This window comes from Eretmochelys imbricata, chromosome 6, assembly GCF_965152235.1.
Source record: "Eretmochelys imbricata isolate rEreImb1 chromosome 6, rEreImb1.hap1, whole genome shotgun sequence".
Taxonomy (NCBI): Eukaryota; Metazoa; Chordata; order Testudines; family Cheloniidae; genus Eretmochelys; species Eretmochelys imbricata.
This window is the reverse complement of record NC_135577.1, coordinates 3,007,669-3,032,706: the sequence shown is the minus strand read 5'-3', so window position 1 is coordinate 3,032,706 and position 25,038 is coordinate 3,007,669. Positions and strand designations below refer to the sequence as shown.

The following is a 25,038-nucleotide window of genomic DNA, read 5'->3' as shown; positions in this document are numbered from 1 at the left end:
AAAGTGTCCTACCATGAAGGACGCAATAAGGCTGCCCTCCCCAGAAACCTTTTGCAAAGGCTTTGGGAGTACATCCAGGAGAGCTGCGAATGCCAGGGCAAATGAATCCTTTCACATGCTTGCTTTTAAACCATGTGTAGTATTTTAAAAGGTACACTCACCGGAGGTCCCTTCTCTGTCTGCCAGGTCCAGGAGGCAGCCTTGGGTGGGTTTGGGGGGTACTGGCTCCAGGTCCACGGTGAAAAACAGTTCCTGGCTGTCAGGAAAACAGGTTTCTCCGCTTGCTTCCTGTGAGCTATCTACAATCTCATCATCCTCATCTTCTTCATACCCAAAACCTGCTTCCGTGTTGCCTCCATCTCCATTGAAGGAGTCAAACAACACGGCTGGGGTAGTGGTGGCTGAACCCCCTAAAATGGCATGCAGCTCATCATAGAAGCGGCATGTTTGGGACTCTGACCTGGAGCGGCCGTTCGCCTCTCTGGTTTTCTGGTAGGCTTGCCTCAGCTCCTTAAGTTTCATGCGGCACTGCTTCGGGTCCCTGTTATGGCCTCTGTCCTTCATGCCCTGGGAGATTTTGACAAAGGTTTTGACATTTTGAAAACTGGAACAGAGTTCTGATAGCACGGATTCCTCTCCCCGTACACCGATCAGATCCCGTACCTCCCGTTCGGTCCATGCTGGAGCTCTTTTGCGATTCTGGGATTCCATCATGGTCACCTCCACTCATGAGCTCTGCATGGTCACCTGCAGCTTGCCACCCTGGCCAAATAGGAAATGAGATTCAAAAGTTCGCAGTTCTTTTCCTGTCTACCTGGCCAGTGCATCTGAGTTGAGAGTGCTGTTCAGAGTGATCACAATGGAGCATTCTGGGATAGCTCCCGGAGGCCAATACCGTCAAATTGTGTCCACAGTACCTCAAATTCGACCCGGCAAAGCCGATTTAAGCACTAATCCACTTGTCAGGGGTGGAGTAAGGAAATCGATTTTAAGAGTCCTTTAAGTTGAAATAAAGGGCTTCATCTTGTGGATGGGTGCAGGTTTACATCAATTTAACACTGCTAAATTTGACCTAAAGTCCTAGTGTAGACCAGGGCTAAGTCTCTAAGGTGCCACAATTACTCCTTTTCTTTTTGCGGAACTTTCTGTCGGTTGCTAACCACACCAGCGTTGCCCTTAATACCTCTGGATCTGCTTTCTGGGATGACTTTTTGATTTGCTCCCTGGATTATCTACTCTCACGATCACAGGTGTGCACAGCACATTCAATTAATGTAGTTGTTGTGTCTTTCCTTGTGGAAATGGAACACAGAGGGCCAGAGCATCAGCTGTTCTAGATCACTGTCTCTCCCATGAGGCCTTTGGAATATAATACGAAACTGAGGTAACTGTATTCCCCTTCATTTGTTGGTCACTGCTGGTTAACACTGAAGATCTCCGCAGCATCTCTGCAGATGTTGCAGCAAAGTATTTCCAAGAATGCTACCCCCCTCCCTCCCTCCTGTCATCTCATGTGCTGTTTTTCCTGTCAGCCTGGGCCTCCAGAACCCTGCCTTGTTGAGCCGGACATGCTAGCCTGCTGCAACACAGACCCAGGGTCTGGGTCACACCGCCAAAACTGCAGATCTAGACTGAAACCAGCTTGGGAGTATACCTGTCTCCAGCACGAGGACACCCAGCTCCCAAAGGGATCTAAACCCCAAACAAATCCATTTTACTCTGTATAAAGCATATACAGGGTAAAATGATGTATGTTCATCCCCTGTACCACTGCAAGAAAGATATGCACAGCTGTTTCACCCCAAGGTAACAATTACTCACACTGAGTTTATAAATAAACAAAAGAGATTTTATTAAGTATAAAAAGTTGGATTTATGTAATTTTAAGTCATAACAGATAGAACAAAGTAAATCACAAAGTAAAATAAAAAAAAACACTCAAGGCTAAGCTTATACACTCAGAAATCAATTACAAACGTTAACTTCTCAGTTAATGAGAAATGTTGTTTCAGGTAAAATCCTTCTCAGATCAGATGCCTTTTCTGACCTGGGTCCAGCCTGTTCTCACCCAGCCCTGTGGTTACAGTCCTTATGTTTCCAGGTGCCTGCAGGTATCTCTGTGGGGTGGGGAGGCCATCTCTTAAGACAGATGAAGACACTCATAGTTTGCCTTCCCCACTTTATATAGAACTTCCCCAAGGTGGGAAACCTTTGTTTGGAATTCCACCCCCGTCAGGAAAAGTACCAGCTTCAAGATGGAGCTAAGCATCTGGCGACATGGCCACATGTCACTGTAAAACCCCAGTCTCCACTCTAGTTGGGTTGTCTCACAGGTACACAGGAAGGCTTGCAGGTAAACAGAGCCATTTACAGTTCATTGATTCTGAAGAACCTTTAATGGCCTTCACTTAAAATATCTACATCAGAAATACAAGGTTTATACCTTATTCTCCTAACTCTGGACATAGAAATAATCCATGTAAAGAAATAGGATGAACACATGTAGTAGATTATAACCTTTATAATGATATGTTACATGGGACACTTAGCATAAAGCATATTCCAGTGATGTCATATTCTTAAGCATATTTTCATAAAGCCTATGGAGTGCAATATCACACATGGCTTTGCCAAGCACTGGACAGAAGGGGGAATTGAACCTTGGTCTCCCACCTCACAGGTGAACACCCCAATTATTGGGCTAAAAATTACAAAGGAAAGGACCACCACCACTTCCTACATTGGCTGCATTGCAACCGGCACCTAAATCCTCCCCCCATACACACTCATTGTTCTGGGACAAAAAGCTATTAGGAACTTTTGTAACACATTTGTGAATGGATTCAGGTCAATTCAAAACAGTATGGTTTTTGACAATAAATAATTAGTCCAGAAGAAATTCACCCATTTCTAGACACCTTTGCATCCCAACGCTGGGAAATTACTTAAAGAGACATTTGGAGAGGTGACCACTAATAAAGTGGAATACAGTCAGCTCAGTTTTGTATCCTGTTAAAATGACGTCATGGGAGAGACAGAAATCCAGGCCAGCTGACGCTCTGGCCATACATGTTCCATTTCCATCGGTTCTTGTGCTGTCCTCCCCACCCACACACACCCACATTGTTTTGCCATTCTATTCCTAAATTCTGTGTGATGGGTTGGGTCACAGAAACCCATTTGGAACTGCCACAAGATGTCCTGAGATGAGAAGTTGAACATCTCACCCTCTAGGTGGATGCCCCTAGCCACCAGCTTATAAAATCATTCTCTCTTTCTGAACCTGTGAGTCTTCCTCAGGATTTGTCCACTGATGTCAGTTGGGGCCTGCAGACCTTGTTCTTATAGAAAGAAATTAATAATAATAACAATAGAATAATGAACAAATGAACAATACTCCCATGGGCTCTGCGAAATTACTTTGTAATGGGCTGGGAAACTGAATTCACCTGTATTCACTCCCCACCACTAAATCAATACAGAGTTAAACAGCTTCAAAAATTGGTTAGGAGTTTATTCACTGCTTTCCTCAGGGCGTCCTTCACCTCCGTGTTCCTCAGGCTGTAGATGAGGGGGTTCAACATGGGGATCAATAGTGTGTAAAACACTGAGGTCACTTTATCTCTGTCCATGGAATAGCTGGAGGTGGGACGTAAATACATGAAGAGGAGGGTGCCAAAAAACAGGACCACAGAGGTTAAGTGGAAAGAGCAGGTGGAGAAGGCTTTGTGCCGGCCCTTGGGAGAGCGGACCTGCAGGATGGTGGAGATGATATAGACATAGGAGAGGAGGACAGTCACAAAGCTGCTCCCTGTAATGCAGCTCATAAAAGCAAACGTCACAATCTCATTGATGCGGGTGTCGGAACAGGAGAGTGCCAACAGCGGGAGGACATCACAGAAGAAATGATTGATGATGTTGGAGCTGCAGAATGACAGCTGAAATGTACAACACATGTATATCATTGAATCCACCACTCCCACAGCGTACACACCAACCACTAGCTGTTTACAAAGGTGCCTGGACATGGTAACTGTATAGAGCAGTGGGTTACAGATGGCCACATAACGGTCATACGCCATCACAGCCAGCAAGAGGCACTCAACATCTCCAAAAATGATAGAGAGATGCATTTGCACAGTGCAGGCAGTGAAAGAAATGTTTTTCCTCTCAGCTAAGAAATCCAGAAGCATCTTAGGGGAAATTATCAAGGAAACACAGAGGTCACAGAAAGACAAATTCCTGAGGAAAAAGTACATGGGGGTGTGGAGTCGGGGATCAATTGTGATTAACAAGATCATCCCCCCATTCCCCACCAGGGTGATACCATAAATCAGTAGGAATACCACAAACAGGGGGACCTGCAGCTCCGGATGATCTGTCAGTCCTGAGAGAATGAACTCAGTCACCTCCGAGTGATTTCCCTCTTCCATCTCCTCTGAACAGAGATCAGACAGCTACACAGATGTGGGCAGGTGGATGGTGCAGAAAACCTGTCCCTTCTCTGTAATGAAGTAAGTCAAGATAAATGGAGATAAGTTTCTCAATGGACATTAGTACCTGCTCCGGAAAGGGCTTTGTACACAGATCCAGATGTTCACAGCTGATCATTCCCGGTGTTTGATAAAATGCAGACACTCTGCAAACACAATACTGTGCAGGTTAATCATGCCCCCCACACAAACACTCATGTTCACTACTCCAAACAGAAAACTGTGACCTGTCATTCTGCTGGGAGAGAATCAGTCTGCAGGGTTTATTCCTTAGTTAAAGAAGGCATGAGAGGAAAGGAGTGTCAATCTTTCCACCCTCTTTGGGCAAGGGGACCTCGATAGCTTCGCATGTCATTTTGGGGTAAAGTGCCTCAATGTGCTAATTAAGCTGTTTGGCATTTACTGGAGTTTGTATGAAAGCCCAGAGTCATCACGGGAAGCCCTGGATTCAGTGACTAGGTAATCGCCTTTTTGATCCAACCCAGCAGGTCGCTCCTTTAGCTGAAGGGTTTTGAGTTGGGGCTGAAGCTTTCGGTGCTGGAGATCTGGAATTCAATACCTGCTGATCCCAATGGTGTCTGTATATGTGTGTGTGTGTCTGTAATTCAGGACAATAGCACATACCTGCTTAGAAGAGAGAGAGAGATGTGTTGGTGTTTCCTCATTGAAAGAAACTGCCAATTAGGAGCATTCGGGAAGTTTTATAAGGAGATGTTTGTCTATGGGACATGATTCCTGAAGCAACTGGGAATACCTGAGCTCAGAGAGACACAACACCGAATTAATTCATTCAGTGAACCAAAGCTACCTTCAGTGTAATTGGTGCCCTGGGGATTAATTTGACCTACTCTTTCTTACTGTGTTATTAAATGATGCAATTTCTACCAGAGTTACAGAGTATGAGGTTAGCGGTATATTTCATCCTGCTGTTTTCAGTGCAAGCTGTGTACTGTGAAGAGCTGATCCACAGAGGTTTTTTGTGTGTGTTTGTGTAGACCAAAATCTTTTAGCTAAAAACTTAATATTTCAACTCGGAAGTACCACGGGGGTTCCTCAGATACCACACACTACCAATCTCTTCCATTACTACATTCCCCATGATGCATGATGGTCTCTGCTCTTGCTGAACTGCCCTGGAACATCACCAGAGTGGGGAAAAGATAATTTCTTGGAAAAAAATTATTGATTCACTGCATCTGAGGGGATAAAGGAAGCAACCATTGGATTGAGGGATGGCTTCTGACCTAAGATGTTTGGTTAGTGAGACTGCTGAGAGCATGTGATGAGGAAACTTTTGCTTTGAATTTAATATCATTTTTTAACTTAGGAAGAAGTTGCATTCTAGCTTAATTTTTCTTGAAACAATCTCTGACTTCTATGACTCCTTATTTGCACTCACATAAAATCTATCTTTGTAGTGAATAAACTTTGTTTTTTATTGTTTTATCTTTTCTAGTGTGTTTAAATAGAAGTGTCTGAGAAGCTAAGTTGTAGGCATGTTAGTGCTATTAAAGAAATAATAGATAGTGTAGCTTCTATTGTCCAGGAGAGGACTGGGCAGCACAGGACGTACATTTCTGGAGAGAAATCGAAGAGAGGGGAGTGTGTTGGGGGTCACCCTTCAGTATAACCGAGGGTGGTGAGAGCCTGAGTGTAACCCAACTATTCCTGGCCAGGTTGCAGTTTCACATACATGCCTCGGGTGTGAGTCCCATGCTTGACGGTTGTTTGTGAGTGGCCAAGGTGAAAACCACTTCAGCAAGGCATTGCAATGTTGCAGGCAGGTGTGACACAACTGATGATTAGTCTGAGTTGGACCCTGGTATGTAACAGCACCAAAGGAGAAAATATCCCAGTAACACCAAAGGTGCGGTGCTGACTGACAGCAGTGTTCATTTGACATGAAAGGGTAGGTCCACCAAGGGAGGGGCCCATGCACTGATACATGGCTGCAGATGCACAAGGACATTGTGGTCCTCACCTCTCCAGAAGGAGATCCAAGGCAGGCCCAGTAGTGACTCTTCCGTTCTTCACTACGGTAGCAGAAATTATCCCGCAAGGGTGTGCAGGCTTGGGTGGTATTATCAGTGCTCCAGGAAATGTTCATGCCCCCTTCTCCTAAGTGGTGCCAACCTGTGAGGAATTGCAGGGTCGATTGTATTCGTAGGAAAAATTGATAATCCAAGTCAGCTATATTCTTTGGAATAATCTGTGGGTGAGGGTTACAAAGAATGTGCACAAAGTCTTGCTTCCCTGAACACCACTAGAAACTACCAAAAAATCAGCAATCCCTGTGTCCAAAGTCTGTCATCCCAGTCTCTGCCCAGGAAACACTATGCCCCTACTTCCTCTAAGAGCCATGCTCATAACACCTCCTGCTGTCTTCTGTGCCTCCTGTGACCCACAGGTGCCTAGGGCAGTCCTCACTGAAAATGCCAAGGTCAGGGTAAGCTGCGAAAAGGTGGATATTCCCAAGATTGGTGGTTTACACTCAAGATCTCTGCAGCATCTCTGCAGATGTTGCAACAAATTATCTACGAGCAGGCCAGCTCCCTTCTAATTTTTTTGTTAATTTTCTTTATTTCCTATAATTTATAGTCTGTGAAACATAGTGTGACATTGCACCCCATAATTCTTTATAGAAATAGGCTCATGAATGCAAATATGACATACCTGGAATGTGTTTTATGCAAGATATGTCATGCAACATATCTCTGCAAAGGTTATGATCTACCAGATATATTCATCCTATTTGCATATGTGTAAAATGTTTGTATTCAAAGTTATGAATATTGGCTGTGTACTTGTTTGTTTTAAGTATCCTCAGTGAAGCAGTTGGTCAGCTTCTTGAGAAAAGACTATTCTCTGGAAGTGCCCAATCTAGAAACACTTAAACTAACAATGAACTTTGAGAGATGCCAGTCCACATCTGAGCTTTTCTGGGAATGTAGCGTTGTCGTGTAAGGAAATGAGTCATGCATGGACATGCGACTTGCCCATGTAACTCCAAAACTCCATCTTGGAGCTGGATTCTGCATAGGAGAGGGGAAGGGGTTTCCATCCACAAGAAAGAGATTATATAAGCCCCTCTGGAAACCCATCCATTTTGTCTCCACTGGCACAAAAGATAGCCCCTCCACCCCAAGGAGATGCCTGAAAAAAACTAAGGACAGTAACTACAGGGGTGTGAGTGATTGCTGGACCCTCATTAGGTGGTAGTCTAGTCTGTAAAAGAGGCTTATTACAACATCTTTCAAGGTGAGATTTACCTCCATTTAGTTTTCACTGTATTAGTCTTACACTTACATGTTTTATTTTATTTTGTTTGGTAATTCACTTTTTTCTGTCTGTTATTACTTGGAACCACTTAAATTCTACTTTCTGTATTTAATAAAATCACATTTTACTTATCAATTAACCCAGATTATGTATTAATACCGGGGGAGGGGGCAGGGGCGGGCAAACAGCTGTGCATATCTCTCTATCAGTGTTATAGAGGGCGAGCAATTTATGAGTTTACCCTATATAAGCTTTATAAAGAGTAGAACAGATTTATTTGGGGTTTGGGGAGCTGGGTCTCTGAGTGCTGGAGACAGGAACACTTCTTAAGCTGTTTTCAGTTAAGGCTGCAGCTTGTGCAGGACATGGTTCACACTTGGATCTGGGTTTGCAGCAGGCAAGTGTGTCTAGCTCAAACAAGGTAAAGTACTGAAGTCCCAAGCTGGCAGGGAAAACACATTCAGAGAGAGACTCAGCACATTGGGTGGCAGTCCCAAAGAGATTTCTGGGACCCAACACGTCACAGTGGCATAGTCAAGCAGGATCTGTGCACAACTGATTGCTTTGAGACTCTGGTAGTTATTTTCAGTGAGTTTTGGGTGTGGTGGGTGGAGAACAGACAAAGTGGTTTCTGGTTTGTTATTTTCTGATTGCTTATATTGGGTAAGGGAAATAGGGACAGAAAGATAAGCAAAATAATTAAAAGTGAAGATCAAAAGAAGCTAGAACTGCAGAAGCTGTGGACTGCCCAGAAAGGCTGAACAATGGGCATTGGGAAAGTTTCTGTTAACTAAGAAGCCCTTGAACTGAGTGAATCTCAGTTTCAGTGTAGTGCAGAGGGGGTGTGGCCCAGCACACGAAAGCAGGAAAATGACTACCAGTGAGGAAGCTGCTAAAGTAGAGCTGGCCAGAGTGGAAGCCGAAGAGAAGGCAAAGGACCGAGAGTTTCAATTGAAGCTCAAAGAGGCAGAGGCAGCCAGGGAAGAAGCTGCCCACAAAAGGGCTATGGAAGCAGAGGCAGCCAGGGACAAAGGAGGCCTGGAGTTAACAGACAGAGAAATACAGGCCCAGATTGAGGCCCAGAAGCATTAACTGGCTGATATGGAGTGGAAGGGACAAAACGCACCATCATCTAGCCCCACTTCTCCAAAATACACAAGTGGGAACAACAATGTCCACGGTATGAATCCAGTGATATTGCCAAATATTTCATCACGTTTGTGCATCCTTGATACAATTCCTGACAATCAAAAAATGACCACATTGGTAGCAAAATTGACTGGAAGAGCTCTGGACATATTCAATAAGATGTGTATTGATGATGCTTCAAACTATGGTAGATTTAAGAAACTGGATTTGAAACCATTTCAGATTACACCTGAAACCTTCAGTGTTAAATTCAGGAGTCTTAAGCGGGGATCTCGATTGAGTAATGTGGCTTATGTAAATGAACAGAGAGATTTGTTCGTTAAGTGGGTGAGGGGAAAAGGCATTACAAGCTTGGAAGAAATGTATGATTTGCTTACACAGGAACAATTCCTGAATATGTGCAGTGATGATGTAAAACAGTATTGGTTTGGCAAAAAGGTGGATGCAATGAGTGGACTGACTGAGTTTGCAGACTCTTTTGAACCGTCACAAGCTGCAATTAAACATAAACCAGTGGCAGAGGTGTACAGGGTTGGGGGAAAGCAGAATCACCGTTTTACCCCAGGGAAAGAAGAGGCTGGGCGTTCACCTCCCCATTCCCCTGTTACTCCTCCCAAATCTCCTGTACAAGCAGAGGAGCCCAAGAGGTGCTAAGATTGTAAGTCCACTGAGCACCTGAGGAATAATTGTCCTTTCCTGAGTGGGAACAGGCAGCAGGTAACACATGAAGCAGCTGCTTCTCAGAGCCAGGCTGTTGCCTCTTTCCACACAGGATTTGTAAAGGTGGCTTCTATAGAACCAGGCAGTGAGCATATGTATGCTGTTAAACTGAATGGGAAAGTACTCCTGGGATTAAGGGAAACAGGTGCAGAGTTATCTATCATCAGGAGGGACCTGATCCAGGAGAAGGATTTGTTTCCATGGAAAATGACAGAACCAGAGGGGAGCCCAGAGAGGGAAGTCCAGTTGGAAGCTGAGGGGGGATCGGAGAGTCTGCCCACCTCTTGAAGGGAGACTGTGCACCCTCCATACGATTCCTGAGAATCAAAAAATGACCACATTGGTCACAAAATTGACTGAAAGAGCTCTGGACATATTCATTAAGATTCCTATTGATGATTCTTATTGATGACACTTCAAACTATGGTAAATTTAAGGACCTGGTTTTGAAACATTTTCAGATTACTCATGAAACCTTCAGTGTTAAATTCAGGAGTCTTAAGCGGGGATCTTGATTGAGAAATGTGGCTTATGTAAATGAAATGAGAGATTTTTTCGATAAGTGGGTGAGACGAAAAGGCATTACAAGCTCAGAAGAAATGTGTGATTTGGTTCCTCAGGAACAATTCCTGAATATGTGCAGTGATGATGTAAAACAGTATTTGTGGCATGCTATGGACTTCTGCAGTTCACAAAACTATCCCTCTTGCATGCATATTATCTGCACACAAACTTCAGCTTTTATATGCTAAATAAATCTATGAGTCAACTAGAAATGGTCGTGCTCTCATCACAAATATTAATAATTTTTTTTTGATAAAGTATGTGAAGTTATAAGATTACACTGTAACTTGTTATAAATACATGTTTCAAACTGAGGCTGGAAAACTGGTCTCTCTTCAACAAAGAAATGTGTGCTCTGCTTAATTTTGTATCTAAACAGTAACCAGAGTTGTCAAGCAGGAACGGAAACAAAGGTAGACTAAAAAGGTGAGGAAAAAAAGCAGCAGGGAACATCCTTCTACATAGACATTTTGTCTTCTGGAAAGCAGCTGGAAATATTTCTCAAGGAGGGATAGGACTATAAAAAGAAGGGCCAGACATCCGAAGGCACCTCTCTCTCTCTCTCTCTCTCTCTCTCTCTCTCTCTCTCTCTCTCCGCCCATTGATTCACTGCATCTGAAGGGAGAAAGGAAGCAGCCATAGGACTGGGGCAGGGGCCGTGACCTAAGAAGTTTGGTCAGTAAGACTGCTGAAAGCATGTGGTGAGGAAACTTTTGCTTTGAATTTCATATCATTTGTTAACTTAGGCACAAGTTGCATTCTAGCTTAATTTTTCTTGAAACCATGTCTGACTTCTATGCCTCCTTATTTGCACTCACTTAAAATCTATCTTTGTCATCAAAAAACTTTGGTTTTTTTTGTTTGATCCAATCCACTGTGTTTAAATAGAAGTGTCTGAAAAGCTAACTGACAGGCATATTAGTGACATTAAAGTAATAATGGATAATATAGCTAGTATTGTCGAGGAGAGGACTGGGCAGCACAGGATGTACATTTCTGGAGGAAATCAAAGACTTGGGAGTATGTTGGGGGTCACCCTGCAGTATAACCAAGGGTGGTGAGAGCCTGAGTGTAACCCAACTATTCCTGGCAAGGATGCAGTTACACACACGCAGGCTAAGCGTGTGATTTGCATGCTAGATTTTTTTTTGTGAGTGGCCCCGGTGGAAGCCACTTCAGCAAGGCATTACAAGGTTGTGACATAGCTGCTGATTTGTCTGGGTTGGACCCCGGTATTTCACAGACAACAATCTAGAAAAGATCCCAGTAACACCAAAGGTGTGGTGCTGACTGACAATAGTGTTCGATTGACATGAAAGGGTGAAGTCACCAAAGGGATGGACCCATGCACTGATCCATGGCTGCAGATGCACAAGTACATTGTGGTCATCTCCTCCCCACAAGGAGATCCATGGCAAGCCCAGTGGTGACTCTTCCCTTCTTCACTATGGTAGGAGAAATTATCCACTACGGGTGTTCAGGCTTGCCTGGTATTATCAGTGCTCTGGCATATATCGGTGCCCCCTTCTCCTAAGTGGTGCCAATCTGTGAGGCACTGCAGGGTTGATTGTATAAGGAGGAAAAATTGATGATGAATGTCAGCTATATTCTTTGGTATAATCCTTGGAGGAGGAGTGACAAAGAATGTAAGCAAAGACCTACTTCCCTGAACACCAGTAGAAATAACCAACAGCCAACAGTCTCTGTGTTCAGAAACTCACAAGTTTTTCACTCCAGGTCTGTGACCAGGAAACACTATGCCCCTACTTCTTCTGAGACTCATGCTCATAACTCCTTCTCCTGGTTTTCTGTGTCCTGTGACCCAGAGGCACCTGGGGAAGTCCTCACTGAAAATGACAAGGGCAGGGCAGGCTGCAAAAAGGAGGATGCTCCCCAAACCGGTGGTTAACACTGAAGGTCTTTGCAGCACCCTCTGCAGAAGATGCTGCAAAATATCTCCGAGCATCCCAGCTCTGTCCCAATTATTCTTTTCTTAATTTTATTTATTTCCTATCATTTATAATCTGTGAAACAGACTTTAGGAATAAAACGGCAAAGTAACATCTCTGGGGGGGACAGGATAGGACAAGAACCAAAAGATTTCAATTGAAGAAAGGGCAGTTTAGGTTGGACATTAGGAAAAAAACATCCCAAGAGTGAGGGTGGCTATGCACTGGAATAACTTGCCTAGGAAGGTTGTGGAATCTCCACCATTGGAGATTTTTAAGAGCATTTTAGACAAACACCTGTTAGGGATCATCTAGATAATACATAGCACTGCCATGAGTGCCTGGGAGGGGAATAGATGACCTCTCGAGCTACCTTCCAGTCCTATGATTCTATGATCCTACAAGGAGCCCTGCACTGGGAGGACGGGGGACACCAGCATGAGCCATGGGCTGGGCAAGGAACACGCACCTGCCAACATTTGATATTCAGCTCCCCTGTATTCCCCAACACATGCTCACACATAGTGCCCACTGCACACCAAGCAAACACACACATAATGCCCAGTAAACACACACAGAGAGTGCGCACTACAAACAACACACACTGCGCCCACTTCATACAACACATACAGTTACAACTGTACACCAAAGAGACACACACAGCCTGACAGTGAGCTCAGTCAGAATGCAGAATAATCTCGACTGGGAAGCTGGGACAGCTGGAATATTTCCAACTCGCCTGAACAAAAAGAACCAAAGAGGATTCTGCTGAAATAGCAGGGAGATAAGACTAGATTTCCCAGCTGGTCTTTTCCATCAGCAGCTTCTCTGAGGCCTGGTTTATGCTTAAAAATTTGATGAACAGAGCTGTGTTGCACAGGGCAGGGAAATTTTTCTCACACTGTCCGAGGCAGTTAGGTTGTATTGACCCTCACTGTCATTCTTCCATTGACCTAGCACTGCCTCTCAGAGACATCGATTAACTATATTGAAGGAAAAACCATTCCATCAATGTGGAAAGCATCTACACTACAGCACTGCTGCACACCATAGCTGAATCAATGTAATGGCCTTAGTATAGACATTCCCTGAATTGATGGGGGAGTTTTCCCCCTTCCTCTTAAAGCTATTTTTCTCTCCTTTTCCAATCACTCTTCTCCCTCCTTTGTAAAACTCTTTCCTTCTTTCGATAGGTAAATATGTTCAGAAAAGTTGACATTTCACCTCTTAGAATAATTCCTTCCTTTCCTCCCGTGAATGGCTCACTGTCATTCAATTAAAGGCTGGAGAAAAAACAAACAGGTACCACCAAGTCATGGGCAAACAAGTCAGTTTCAGAACATTTCAGCCTTTAGATGAAATGACATTCATGGGTGGGGAAGGAAGGAATTATGCTGAGAGTAAAACTTTCTGAACATATTTACCTATCAAAAGAAGGAAAGAGCTTTACAAGGGAGGGAGAAGAATAATGGAAAAGGAGAGAAAAATCACTGTAATGGGAAGGGCAAACCCCCCTCATCGAGTCAGGGAATGTCTATACTAAGGCCATTACATTACTCAGCTATGGTGTGCAGCAGCACCAAAGTGTACATGCTTTCCACATTGAGGGAAGGGGTTTTCCTTCAATATAGTTAATCCATGTCCCCGAGAGGCAATAGCTAGGTCAATGGAAGAATGACAATTAGGGTCAGCGCAGGCTTACTGCCTTGTACAGGGTGTAAAAAATTTTCCCGCCATGTCCAATAGAGCTCTGTTGATCTATTTTTTAAGCCTAAACCAGGTCTCAGAAAAGATGTCGAGGGAAAAGACCACTTGAGAAATCTAGTCCTATCTCCCTGCCAGGGCAGCAGAATCCCCTTTGGTTCCTTTTTGTTCAGGAGAGTTGGAAATATTGCAGCTGTCCCAGCTTCCAGTAGAGATTATTCTGCATTCTGATTGAGCTCAGTGTCAGGCTGTGTGTGTGTGTTTGGTGGGCAGTTTTCACTGTGTGTGTTGTGTGTAGTGGGCACTGTGTGTGAGTTGCAGTGGGCATTATTTCAGAGTAACAGCCGTGTTAGTCTGTATTCGCAAAAAGAAAAGGAGTCCTTGTGGCACCTTAGAGACTAACCAATTTATTTGAGCATGAGCTTTCGTGAGCTACAGCTCACTTCATCAGATGCATACCGTGGAAACTGCAGCAGACTTTATATATACACAGAGAATATGAAACAATACCTCCTCCCACCCCACTGTCCTGCTGGTAATAGTGGTCAGTTTGGATGAGCTATTACCAGCAGGAGAGTGAGTCTGTGTGTGTATGGGGGTGGGTTTTTGGAGGGGGGTGAGGGAGTGAGAGAACCTGGATTTGTGCAGGAAATGGCCTAACTTCATTATCATGCACATTGTGTAAAGAGTTGTCACTTTGGATGGGCTATCACCAGCAGGAGAGTGAATTTGTGTGGGGGGGTGGAGGGTGAGAAAACCTGGATTTGTGCTGGAAATGGCCTAACCTGTTGCTCACTTTAGATAAGCTATTACCAGCAGGACAGTGGGGAAAGCTCATGCTCAAATAAATTGGTTAGTCTCTAAGGTGCCACAAGGACTCCTTTTCTTTTAGTGGGCATTATGTGTGTGTGTGTGTACTGCGCCTTCTGTATGTGTGTGTGCATTTGGTGTGTATTAGGCACTCTGTGTGTGCATGTGGTGGGGGTTACAGTGGAGCTGAATATCAATTGTTGGCAGGTGCGTGTCCCTTGCCCTGCCCAGTGCTCTGGATGGTGTCGCCCCTCCTCCCAGTGCAGGGCTTCTTGGGCAATCATAGTATCATAGGATGGGATGGGACCTCGAGAGGTCATCTATTCCACTCCTCTGCAGTCACAGCACAACTGAATATTATCTCGACCATCCCTGACAGGTGTTTGTCTAAAATGCTCTTAAAAATCTCCAATGGTGGAGATTCCACAACCTTCCTAGGCAAGTTATTCCAGTGCATAGCCACCCTCACTGTTGGGGTGTTTTTCCTAATGTCCAACCTAAACCACCCTTCCTGCTATTGAAGTCTGTGGGTTCTTGTGCTATCCTCCCCCCACCCTCCACACACACACACACTCTTTTGCAATTTTATTCCTAATTTTATTCCTAAAACTCTTTGTAACTGGTTGGGTCACAGAAACCCCTTGGAAACTGCCACCTGATGTCCTGAGATGTGAAGGTAAATATTTCACCCTCTGGGTGAATGCCCCTAGCCACCAGCTTATAAAATCATTCTTCCTCTCTGGCCCTGTGATGCTTCTCATGTTTTCTCCACTGATCTCAGTTGCAGCCTGCAGAGCTTGGTGTTATAGAAACAAATTAATAATAATAACAATACAATAAAGAAAAATACTCCCACAGGCTCTGTGAAATGACTTCATAATGGGCTGGGAATTGTATTCACCTTTATCCATTCCCCACCACTAAACCAATACAGAGTTAAACAGATTCAGGAATTGGTTAGGAGTCTATTCATTGCTTTCCTCAGGGCATCCTTCACCTCCGTGTTCCTCAGCCTGTAGATGAGGGGGTTCAACATGATGATCAATAGCGTGTAAAACACTGAGGTCACTTTGTCTCTGTCCATGGAATAGCTGGAGGTGGGATGTAAATACATAAAGAAGAGGGTGCCAAAATACAGGACCACAAAGGTCAAGTGGACAGAGCAGGTGGAGAAGGCTTTGTGGCGGCCCTCGGCAGAACGCATCTGTAGAAAGGTGGAGATGATATAGACATAGGAGAGGAGGACAGTCACAAGGATGCTCACTACAATGCAGCTCATGGAAGCAAACATCATAATCTCTTTGACGCGGGTGTCAGAACAGGAGAGCGCCAACAGTGGGAGGACGTCACAGAAGAAATGATTGATGATCTTTGAGCTGCAGAATGACAGCCGAAATGTACAACACGTGTATATCATTGAATCCACCACCCCCACAGCGTACACCCCAGTCACCAGCTGTTTACAAAGCTGCCTGGACATGGTGACCGTATAGAGCAGCAGGTTACAGATGGCCACATAATGGTCATACGCCATCACAGCCAGCAAGAGGCACTCACTTCTGCAAAAATGATAGAGAGATACATTTGCACAGTGCAGGCAGTGTAAGAAATGTTTTCCTCTCGGCTAAGAAATTCAGCAGCATCTTAGTGGCAATTATCAAGGAAATGCTGAGATCACAGAAAGACAAATTACTGAGGAAAAAGTACATGGGGGTATGGAGTTGGGGATCAATTGTGATTAACAAGATCATCCCCCCATTCCAAAGAGGGTGATACCATAAATCACTAGGAACACCAGAAACAGGGGAACCTGCAGCTCTGGAAGATCTGTCAGTCCTGAGAGAATGAACTCAGTCCCCTCTGAGTGACTGCCCTCTTCCATCCCCTCTGAACAGAGATAAGGCTGCTACAGAGATGTGGGCAGAAAACCTGTTGCTTCTCTGTAATGAAGTAAGTGATGATAAATGAAGATCAGTTTCTTAATGGACATCAGTACCCGCTCCAGGAAGGGCTTAGTCCACAGAGCCAGATGTTCACCTATGGTCATTCCAGGTGTTCGATAAAATGCAGACACTGTGCAAATACAGTGACAGGCAGGTTAATCATGCCCCCCACACAAACACTCCTGTTCACTAATCTGAACAGAAAACGTTCTGTTTGGATCAGAACAAACCTGAGGCTCCTTTATTCAAGCATACACATACAGGGAGAGTCAGCCAGAGCTGCTCTGGCGTAAACAGAAATACAGAAGCTTATATTGCTGAAAAGCACAATTTGTCAAACCCACTTCGTTCAACAACATTTTCCTTATTTGGCAGATAGTGAAAGCTTTAACTGTAGCTTTGCTTTACTTGGAGTTTAGCGAAACAAGCTTTTCCTGTTCTTGACAGGTGTTTTCTTTGCACTTAACATTTTTTTTTTTAACTTTCAGCTGTTCCGATTACATTTCTTAAGCTTTGCTGTTACATTTGCCCCTTAATGGAATTTTCCTCGCTCTCTTCTTATGCTTCATATACACACACACACACTCTTTTGCAATTTTATTCCTAATTTTATTCCTAAAACTCTTTGTAACTGGTTGGGTCACAGAAACCCCTTGGAAACTGCCACCTGATGTCCTGAGATGTGAAGGTAAATATTTCACCCTCTGGGTGAATGCCCCTAGCCACCAGCTTATAAAATCATTCTTCCTCTCTGGCCCTGTGATGCTTCTCATGTTTTCTCCACTGATCTCAGTTGCAGCCTGCAGAGCTTGGTGTTATAGAAACAAATTAATAATAATAACAATACAATAAAGAAAAATACTCCCACAGGCTCTGTGAAATGACTTCATAATGGGCTGGGAATTGTATTCACCTTTATCCATTCCCCACCACTAAACCAATACAGAGTTAAACAGATTCAGGAATTGGTTAGGAGTCTATTCATTGCTTTCCTCAGGGCATCCTTCACCTCCGTGTTCCTCAGCCTGTAGATGAGGGGGTTCAACATGATGATCAATAGCGTGTAAAACACTGAGGTCACTTTGTCTCTGTCCATGGAATAGCTGGAGGTGGGATGTAAATACATAAAGAAGAGGGTGCCAAAATACAGGACCACAAAGGTCAAGTGGACAGAGCAGGTGGAGAAGGCTTTGTGGCGGCCCTCGGCAGAACGCATCTGTAGAAAGGTGGAGATGATATAGACATAGGAGAGGAGGACAGTCACAAGGATGCTCACTACAATGCAGCTCATGGAAGCAAACATCATAATCTCTTTGACGCGGGTGTCAGAACAGGAGAGCGCCAACAGTGGGAGGACGTCACAGAAGAAATGATTGATGATCTTTGAGCTGCAGAATGACAGCCGAAATGTACAACACGTGTATATCATTGAATCCACCACCCCCACAGCGTACACCCCAGTCACCAGCTGTTTACAAAGCTGCCTGGACATGGTGACCGTATAGAGCAGCAGGTTACAGATGGCCACATAATGGTCATACGCCATCACAGCCAGCAAGAGGCACTCACTTCTGCAAAAATGATAGAGAGATACATTTGCACAGTGCAGGCAGTGTAAGAAATGTTTTCCTCTCGGCTAAGAAATTCAGCAGCATCTTAGTGGCAATTATCAAGGAAATGCTGAGATCACAGAAAGACAAATTACTGAGGAAAAAGTACATGGGGGTATGGAGTTGGGGATCAATTGTGATTAACAAGATCATCCCCCCATTCCAAAGAGGGTGATACCATAAATCACTAGGAACACCAGAAACAGGGGAACCTGCAGCTCTGGAAGATCTGTCAGTCCTGAGAGAATGAACTCAGTCCCCTCTGAGTGACTGCCCTCTTCCATCCCCTCTGAACAGAGATAAGGCTGCTACAGAGATGTGGGCAGAAAACCTGTTGCTTCTCTGTAATGAAGTAAGTGATGATAAATGAAGATCAGTTTCTTAATGGACATCAGTACCCGCTCCAGGAAGGGCTTAGTCCACAGAGCCAGATGTTCACCTATGGTCATTCCAGGTGTTCGATAAAATGCAGACACTGTGCAAATACAGTGACAGGCAGGTTAATCATGCCCCCCACACAAACACTCCTGTTCACTAATCTGAACAGAAAACGTTCTGTTTGGATCAGAACAAACCTGAGGCTCCTTTATTCAAGCATACACATACAGGGAGAGTCAGCCAGAGCTGCTCTGGCGTAAACAGAAATACAGAAGCTTATATTGCTGAAAAGCACAATTTGTCAAACCCACTTCGTTCAACAACATTTTCCTTATTTGGCAGATAGTGAAAGCTTTAACTGTAGCTTTGCTTTACTTGGAGTTTAGCGAAACAAGCTTTTCCTGTTCTTGACAGGTGTTTTCTTTGCACTTAACATTTTTTTTTTTAACTTTCAGCTGTTCCGATTACATTTCTTAAGCTTTGCTGTTACATTTGCCCCTTAATGGAATTTTCCTCGCTCTCTTCTTATGCTTCATATACACACACACACACTCTTTTGCAATTTTATTCCTAATTTTATTCCTAAAACTCTTTGTAACTGGTTGGGTCACAGAAACCCCTTGGAAACTGCCACCTGATGTCCTGAGATGTGAAGGTAAATATTTCACCCTCTGGGTGAATGCCCCTAGCCACCAGCTTATAAAATCATTCTTCCTCTCTGGCCCTGTGATGCTTCTCATGTTTTCTCCACTGATCTCAGTTGCAGCCTGCAGAGCTTGGTGTTATAGAAAAAAATTAATAATAATAACAATACAATAAAGAAAAATACTCCCACAGGCTCTTTATACAAACACAGTTAGTTTGACCAAAGTTTTTGGCCTATTAGTATAGGCCTACTAGATGTTCCTTCACATTCCCCCTTTTGGTGCCTTTTTGGCACCACTAATTGGGCCTATAGTTCTATAGCCGTGAGCCTGTTAATTTTCTCCTTTTTGTCCTCCTGTTCTTCTGCCCAAACTGTGTTACACATTTCATTTACAATCATGAGTACCACCTGCTTCCTTGCGCTGAGGTTGGCAGGTCTAGGGCTGGATAGGCAATGATAAGTACATTTCTTACAGAAACAAGAACATAACCCTATGCTAAACAGCGGTAAAAGCAACAGCATTCCCATGGTCACAATATGATGTAGTTGGGATTGTTATATAGCTTTATCTATGAAACACAATACATTAGTCTGGGTACACAAAGTAGACATTCTATAGGCAGTATTAAAGGCATTCTTTTCGGCTTGATATATATTTTGGAGCATGTGAATTTGTCCCAGTAATTTGGAAATTTTCTGAACCTCTGGTAGGATTGAAAGCAAATTTTGGAATCGGTCAGGTACTAAAGCAGTCCAGTTAAAGGGTATCTGGAACCTAAGGGTGAATTGCAGAGTTTTATCCATAGGCCAATGAATGATATGATTGCCTGCGGCTGTGGTGAGATTAAAATGTACATCATTCAAGGTGGTGGTTTCAAGATGCACATGGCTATTATTAGCTTGGAAAAGTAGGTGTCCGGTCAGGGTAGTCCCGTTTCCCATACCCTCCCAACAAATGTTGTCATGAACAATGATAACTTCTCCTGGTTTTAGTCTTCGTATACATTGGAGTTGAGGGGGCTCGAACTGCCAGAGTGTCCATTGGCTTCCAATCCCTACCCAAATATCAGGCGTTGTTCCAGGAGCACTGACTACAAATCGGTTGGGCATAGCAGGTAGTTCAAGTTCCCAAATGTCTCAGTGAATTATCCAATTGCACATGCATCCTCCCCACAGACCCAGCAGGATTCAGTAGGTGGGAGCCCCTACCCCTCCGACTGGCCCGTATGCTTGGAAGGAGCACTGTGAACGTCTGCATCTCCATTCAGAAAATCTCCAAGTATGTCTCCACGGCCACAGATTACATGGAACTCCTGAGGTATTTGTAAGGGCAGTAGGCCATGCCTGATGTTCAAGATCCTTCTGAATGGCCATAAGCTGGTCATTCAGAAAATTCTGAACCTCCAAACAAGCCAGATCCCACTGCAATGCCTTTCCAGCGTTGGTCATACCTAGTACCATTTCTGTTAACAGCTTTTGGGTCATTGAACAAGGGCGGATATATGGTATAATTCATCAACACCAGCCTGAACCTGGGCTAGTTGTGCTCCAGTAATAAGGCTCGTGGCTTTTTCCAACTGTTCCAATTTTTCCTCATGTTGCTGACCTTTATGGATATTCCAGATTGCAGCTACGCGATTTGCACCATCCCACAGGTGTTGAACCAAGTCCCTTTTCTTTCTAGCTGAAACCCAGATCCGTTGCTGTGCCAACCGAATGGCAGCTTCTTTTGAACAATTAGGATATATAGAGGTAATCTGAAAAGTAGATAAGGTGGTGTAAATTTTACAGTCCCTAGTGTAGCATGAATTACAGTCCATCGGTGTCCCAACACACTGACACATCTCTCCCTTGAGAAGTATTAGACCACATCTGTTGGCTAAACACCTTCCCAAAAAGACTGAGACATGTTACATCAATGGCCTAGGACGGGGTATATTACAATAGGACAGAGGCTAATGGTCAGTTACTGGAACATTTTCAGTACCGGTAATTTTTTCAGCAGCAGAACAAACTTTTGGGGTGTTTGTTTGATTAATTACCAGTTGGGTGATTAAATAACAGTAAGGGTCTTTTTTTAATCTATTATGCTACAAACTCTGAGAATGACCATCATCTTTGTCCAGCTATGGGCCCCATTAATTTTAATTTCTGACTTTTGGGGCTCAGTTGCAGTGATATCATATATTTCTATTTCCACCAACCCATCGGTTCTCCACCCAATCATTTGCTCATATGAATGGTCCTGAACCTTAAAAAATAATTTCTCCTAGAAAAATTTCCAAAAATCACAAATGCAAAGGTTTTGGCCATTGGGTTTCATTTGAATATAGGGTATCGTCTATATTTGGGTAGGTTGTGGGGGTGGTGGTGAGGTTAATGGAGGAAGGGATGGTGGGGTTCATGGTTGTGGTAGCAAGGCGTTTTGGATATCCATTGTCTGGGAGCCAATTAGGGAGGACAGTCCATCCCCAGGGTACTTGCCCAATGGCGCATTTTGCCGCCCCCAGGAGAAACCCCAAATACCAAGTAGTGCCACATTCCCAAGCAAAGTGTTCACAACTCCCTCCTTGCCAGTAAACAATACTTTGTCTTTTTCCATCATGTCCAATTCTTAATGTCTTTTGTAGTCAGGAATCCCTGGACTTTGGTGGTTTCAGCAGAGCGAGTGTTCCTTCTTCTTTCTTGGAACAGCCATGCTTTAGCATTATGCAGAGGAGAGGTTACTAGCACATGACCCTGTAATGGTTTGGTTCTTCTAGCAAAGTCCAAATGCACAGTAGTTTTGTCAGTGGATAAGGGAGAGGTTACCGGCTTTTCACCTTGTCCTTCACTCCTGTTGTCCAGAAGGAGCAACAACGCCAGAAGGAAAGATAGACTGATCATCAGTCGGAGAGCCATTACAGTGAGAAACATGGGCAGGTAGTCAATTCTTGGCACTTCACAGAGGTGTTGATTATTAATAGGACTTGATAAGGGTCTTTCAGCATGGGGCCTTGCTGATGGACTTCTATGTAGATCCAGTCTCCTGGTTTCAGTGAGTGGGAGGGCATTTGGCCACTTTAAATTTGTTTTAGCACAGATCTTGGCCAGTTTATTTTTCAGAATCCCATTTTGACGTTTTACTGTCCCAGCACACTGCAGGTGGTGGGGGCAGTGGAGATTGTGTTGGATTTGTAAAGCTACACATAACTTCTTATAATTTATTCAATAACATTAGGTCCACTATCAGTGTTGCTACTCACCGTTATGCCAACTTGTGGTACAAAATCCTTAAATAAAGTTTTACAACAGTTTTGGTATCTGCCTTTTTATAGGGAAATGCCTCAACCCAGTTGGAAAATACATGAACTAAAACTAACATACTTAAAATTACAACACTTAGACATTTAAATAAAATCCATTTGAATATTTACAAAAGGTCCCCAGGACGGGGGATGTGCTGCCTGCCTAACCTTGACAGCTTTACCAACACTATGTTGCTGGCAGATTACACACTGTATGTTCTGGAGCTGGAAGGTCCTTAACATAGTTTTAATGTGGCGGTGAGAGTATTTGGGTTTTATTCAAATTCTTATTTTTACTTACATTACAGGTGCTATTTTTTGCTCCAGTCGTCTTTCTTTGTGCAGACTGTGAGAATTTTATCGAACAGCTTCTATCTGATTTTATTTAACTTTTCCTGGTCATGGCCTGGATTTTGCTTGGGCCAATGAGCTTCTTTACAAAGGTGACTCAGTGTTTCCCTCAGCATGATCCCTCGGAGAAGCTGCTTTAAATCTGCCCAAGTAGGGTTATAATAGTTTATAACAATTTGCAGTTCCTCTTTGAATTGAACAGGGTCCTCTCTTATTTTTGGAAAATTTTTAAGTAAATTATACCATTCTGTAGGAGACCAACATATATGTGCAGACACCGAGGTCTCATGACCCAAAGCACCAAAGTCCAGGAATTGGTGCAAGGGGAACATTTCCTCAGTATGGGGAGACACTGTCAGAGGGGTGAACATAAGGAGCTTCTGTTACTTAATATTTCTTGTGGGCTTAGTTGGATTTAAATTCTTTGCCAATTTTCTTTTTTTCTCTTTTAATTGTGTAGTAAGTTATTCCTGGGAGTCCTTGTGACTCCTCATTTGAGATTCATGGCGGACATTTTGTTTGTTTGTTTTTTCTTTCGTTTCTTCATGCCAATAGAAATATGCCTCATTCTGACATTGGCCAGAAGTGCATTTCTGAGGTGTACAACCTTGTCAAGGTCGAAATTTCCCCTCTAACTTTAAATTATCCCTATCCCTGGTATACCATTTCCAATTTTTCCAGAAACTAGTAAGTGAACCAGTGTGTTCCTTTTGGTGGGACGGTGATCCTTTTTGACTCACCAGCCTCCATTTTAGCTGGTGAGTGTGGGAATCCCTTTTGGACTCCCTGGCTCCCAGAATCCCTACGGATCTTTCACTCATCCCGCTCACACAGCGAAGGTTTGTTTAGGGCCTCCATGACTGTCTTACAGCCCCCCTTCAGCAAAGATCATTGGCTGCGGCCACATACTCTGTCACTTCAGGCGAGGTGATCAGATCACTCAGTGGCTATTCAAACTGCCTTCAGGCGAGAACCAGAGACAGGGGAGGAAAAGGGAATGGAAACAGACCGTCAGAGGATGGAAGGGATGGGATCACACTCTCCTAGACTCAGACAGGCCCCTTGCTGGTCATGAGCTCACAGCTTTGCAGGGCGCTCTGGGTGTCTTCCTGTGACCCACACTCACACCTGTCTACCGACCTTCACTTTCACACTGGCACATAGAATCGAGTCTATTCATGACCTGCCCAGGTCTATCCGTGACCTGCCAAGCCAAACTCAGTGGCTGTTCCCGGGGAAACCAAACCTGGATGGGACTCTCACCCACCCCAAGGTCATCAGGCATGTCCAGCAGCAAAAGTCCAAATAGAGCGTGCAACTCATCCGAACCCAGAGCCTACGAGCAGTCCGCCACCAGAAACCCACAATAGAGATTTCAAAAGGTCTCTTACCTTTCAGATGGGCCCTGGGTCTGGTGGGGAACTGCTCGCGGTCCTCCGGTTCTGGGGGTCGGCTGTCTATCCGAGTCACGCCACCAAGATTGTGGTGGAAAATTAACCACACATTCTGTTTGGATCAGAACAAACCTAGGGCTCCTTTATTCAAGCACACACATACAGGGAGAGTCAGCCAGAGCTGCTCTGGTGTGAACAGAAATACAGAAGCTTATATTGCTGAAAACCACAATTTATCAAACCCACTTCCTTCAACAGCATTTTCCTTATTTGGCATATAGTGTAAGCTTTAACTGTAGCTTTGCCTTACTTGGAGTTTTGCAAAACAAGCTTTTCTTGTTATTGACAGGTGTTTTCTTTGCGGTTAACATTTATTTAACTTTTAGCGGTTATGGTTACATTTCTTAAGCTGTGTTGTTGCAATTGCCCCTTAATGGAATTTTCCTCACTCTCTTCTTATGCTTCATATACACATTTAGTTTGACCAAAGTTTTTGGCATATTAGTTTAGGCCTCCTAGGTTTTCCTTTACAACAGTAACCAGAGTCACCAAACAGGAAGGGAAAAAAGGAAGCCCAAAAAGGTGAGGAAAAAGCAGCATGGAACATCCTTCTACGTACACATTTTGTCTTCTGGTAACCAGGTGGAAATGTTTCTGAAGGGGGAATAGGATTCTAAAAAGAGGGTGGAGACATCCCAAGGCGCTGTGCACTCTCTCTCTCTCTCTCTCTCTCTCTCTCTCCCCAATGATTCACTGCATCT

General features: G+C 44.0%; 1 protein-coding gene and 2 pseudogenes across 1 annotated transcript; all 3 read right to left on the bottom strand.

The window, feature by feature from the left end:
- Nucleotides 1-3,494: 3,494 nt before the first annotated feature.
- LOC144266701 (olfactory receptor 5W2-like) lies at nt 3,495-4,433 on the bottom strand. Its single transcript, XM_077820182.1, has one exon. The coding sequence runs from the start codon at nt 4,431-4,433 to the stop codon at nt 3,495-3,497; it is 939 nt and encodes a 312-aa protein (XP_077676308.1).
- Nucleotides 4,434-15,614: 11,181 nt separating this feature from the next.
- Nucleotides 15,615-16,550, bottom strand: LOC144265909 (olfactory receptor 8U3-like; annotated as a pseudogene).
- A 1,019-nt stretch (nt 16,551-17,569) lies between these two features.
- LOC144265908 (olfactory receptor 8U3-like) lies at nt 17,570-18,505 on the bottom strand (annotated as a pseudogene).
- Between the last annotated feature and the right edge of the window lie 6,533 nt (nt 18,506-25,038).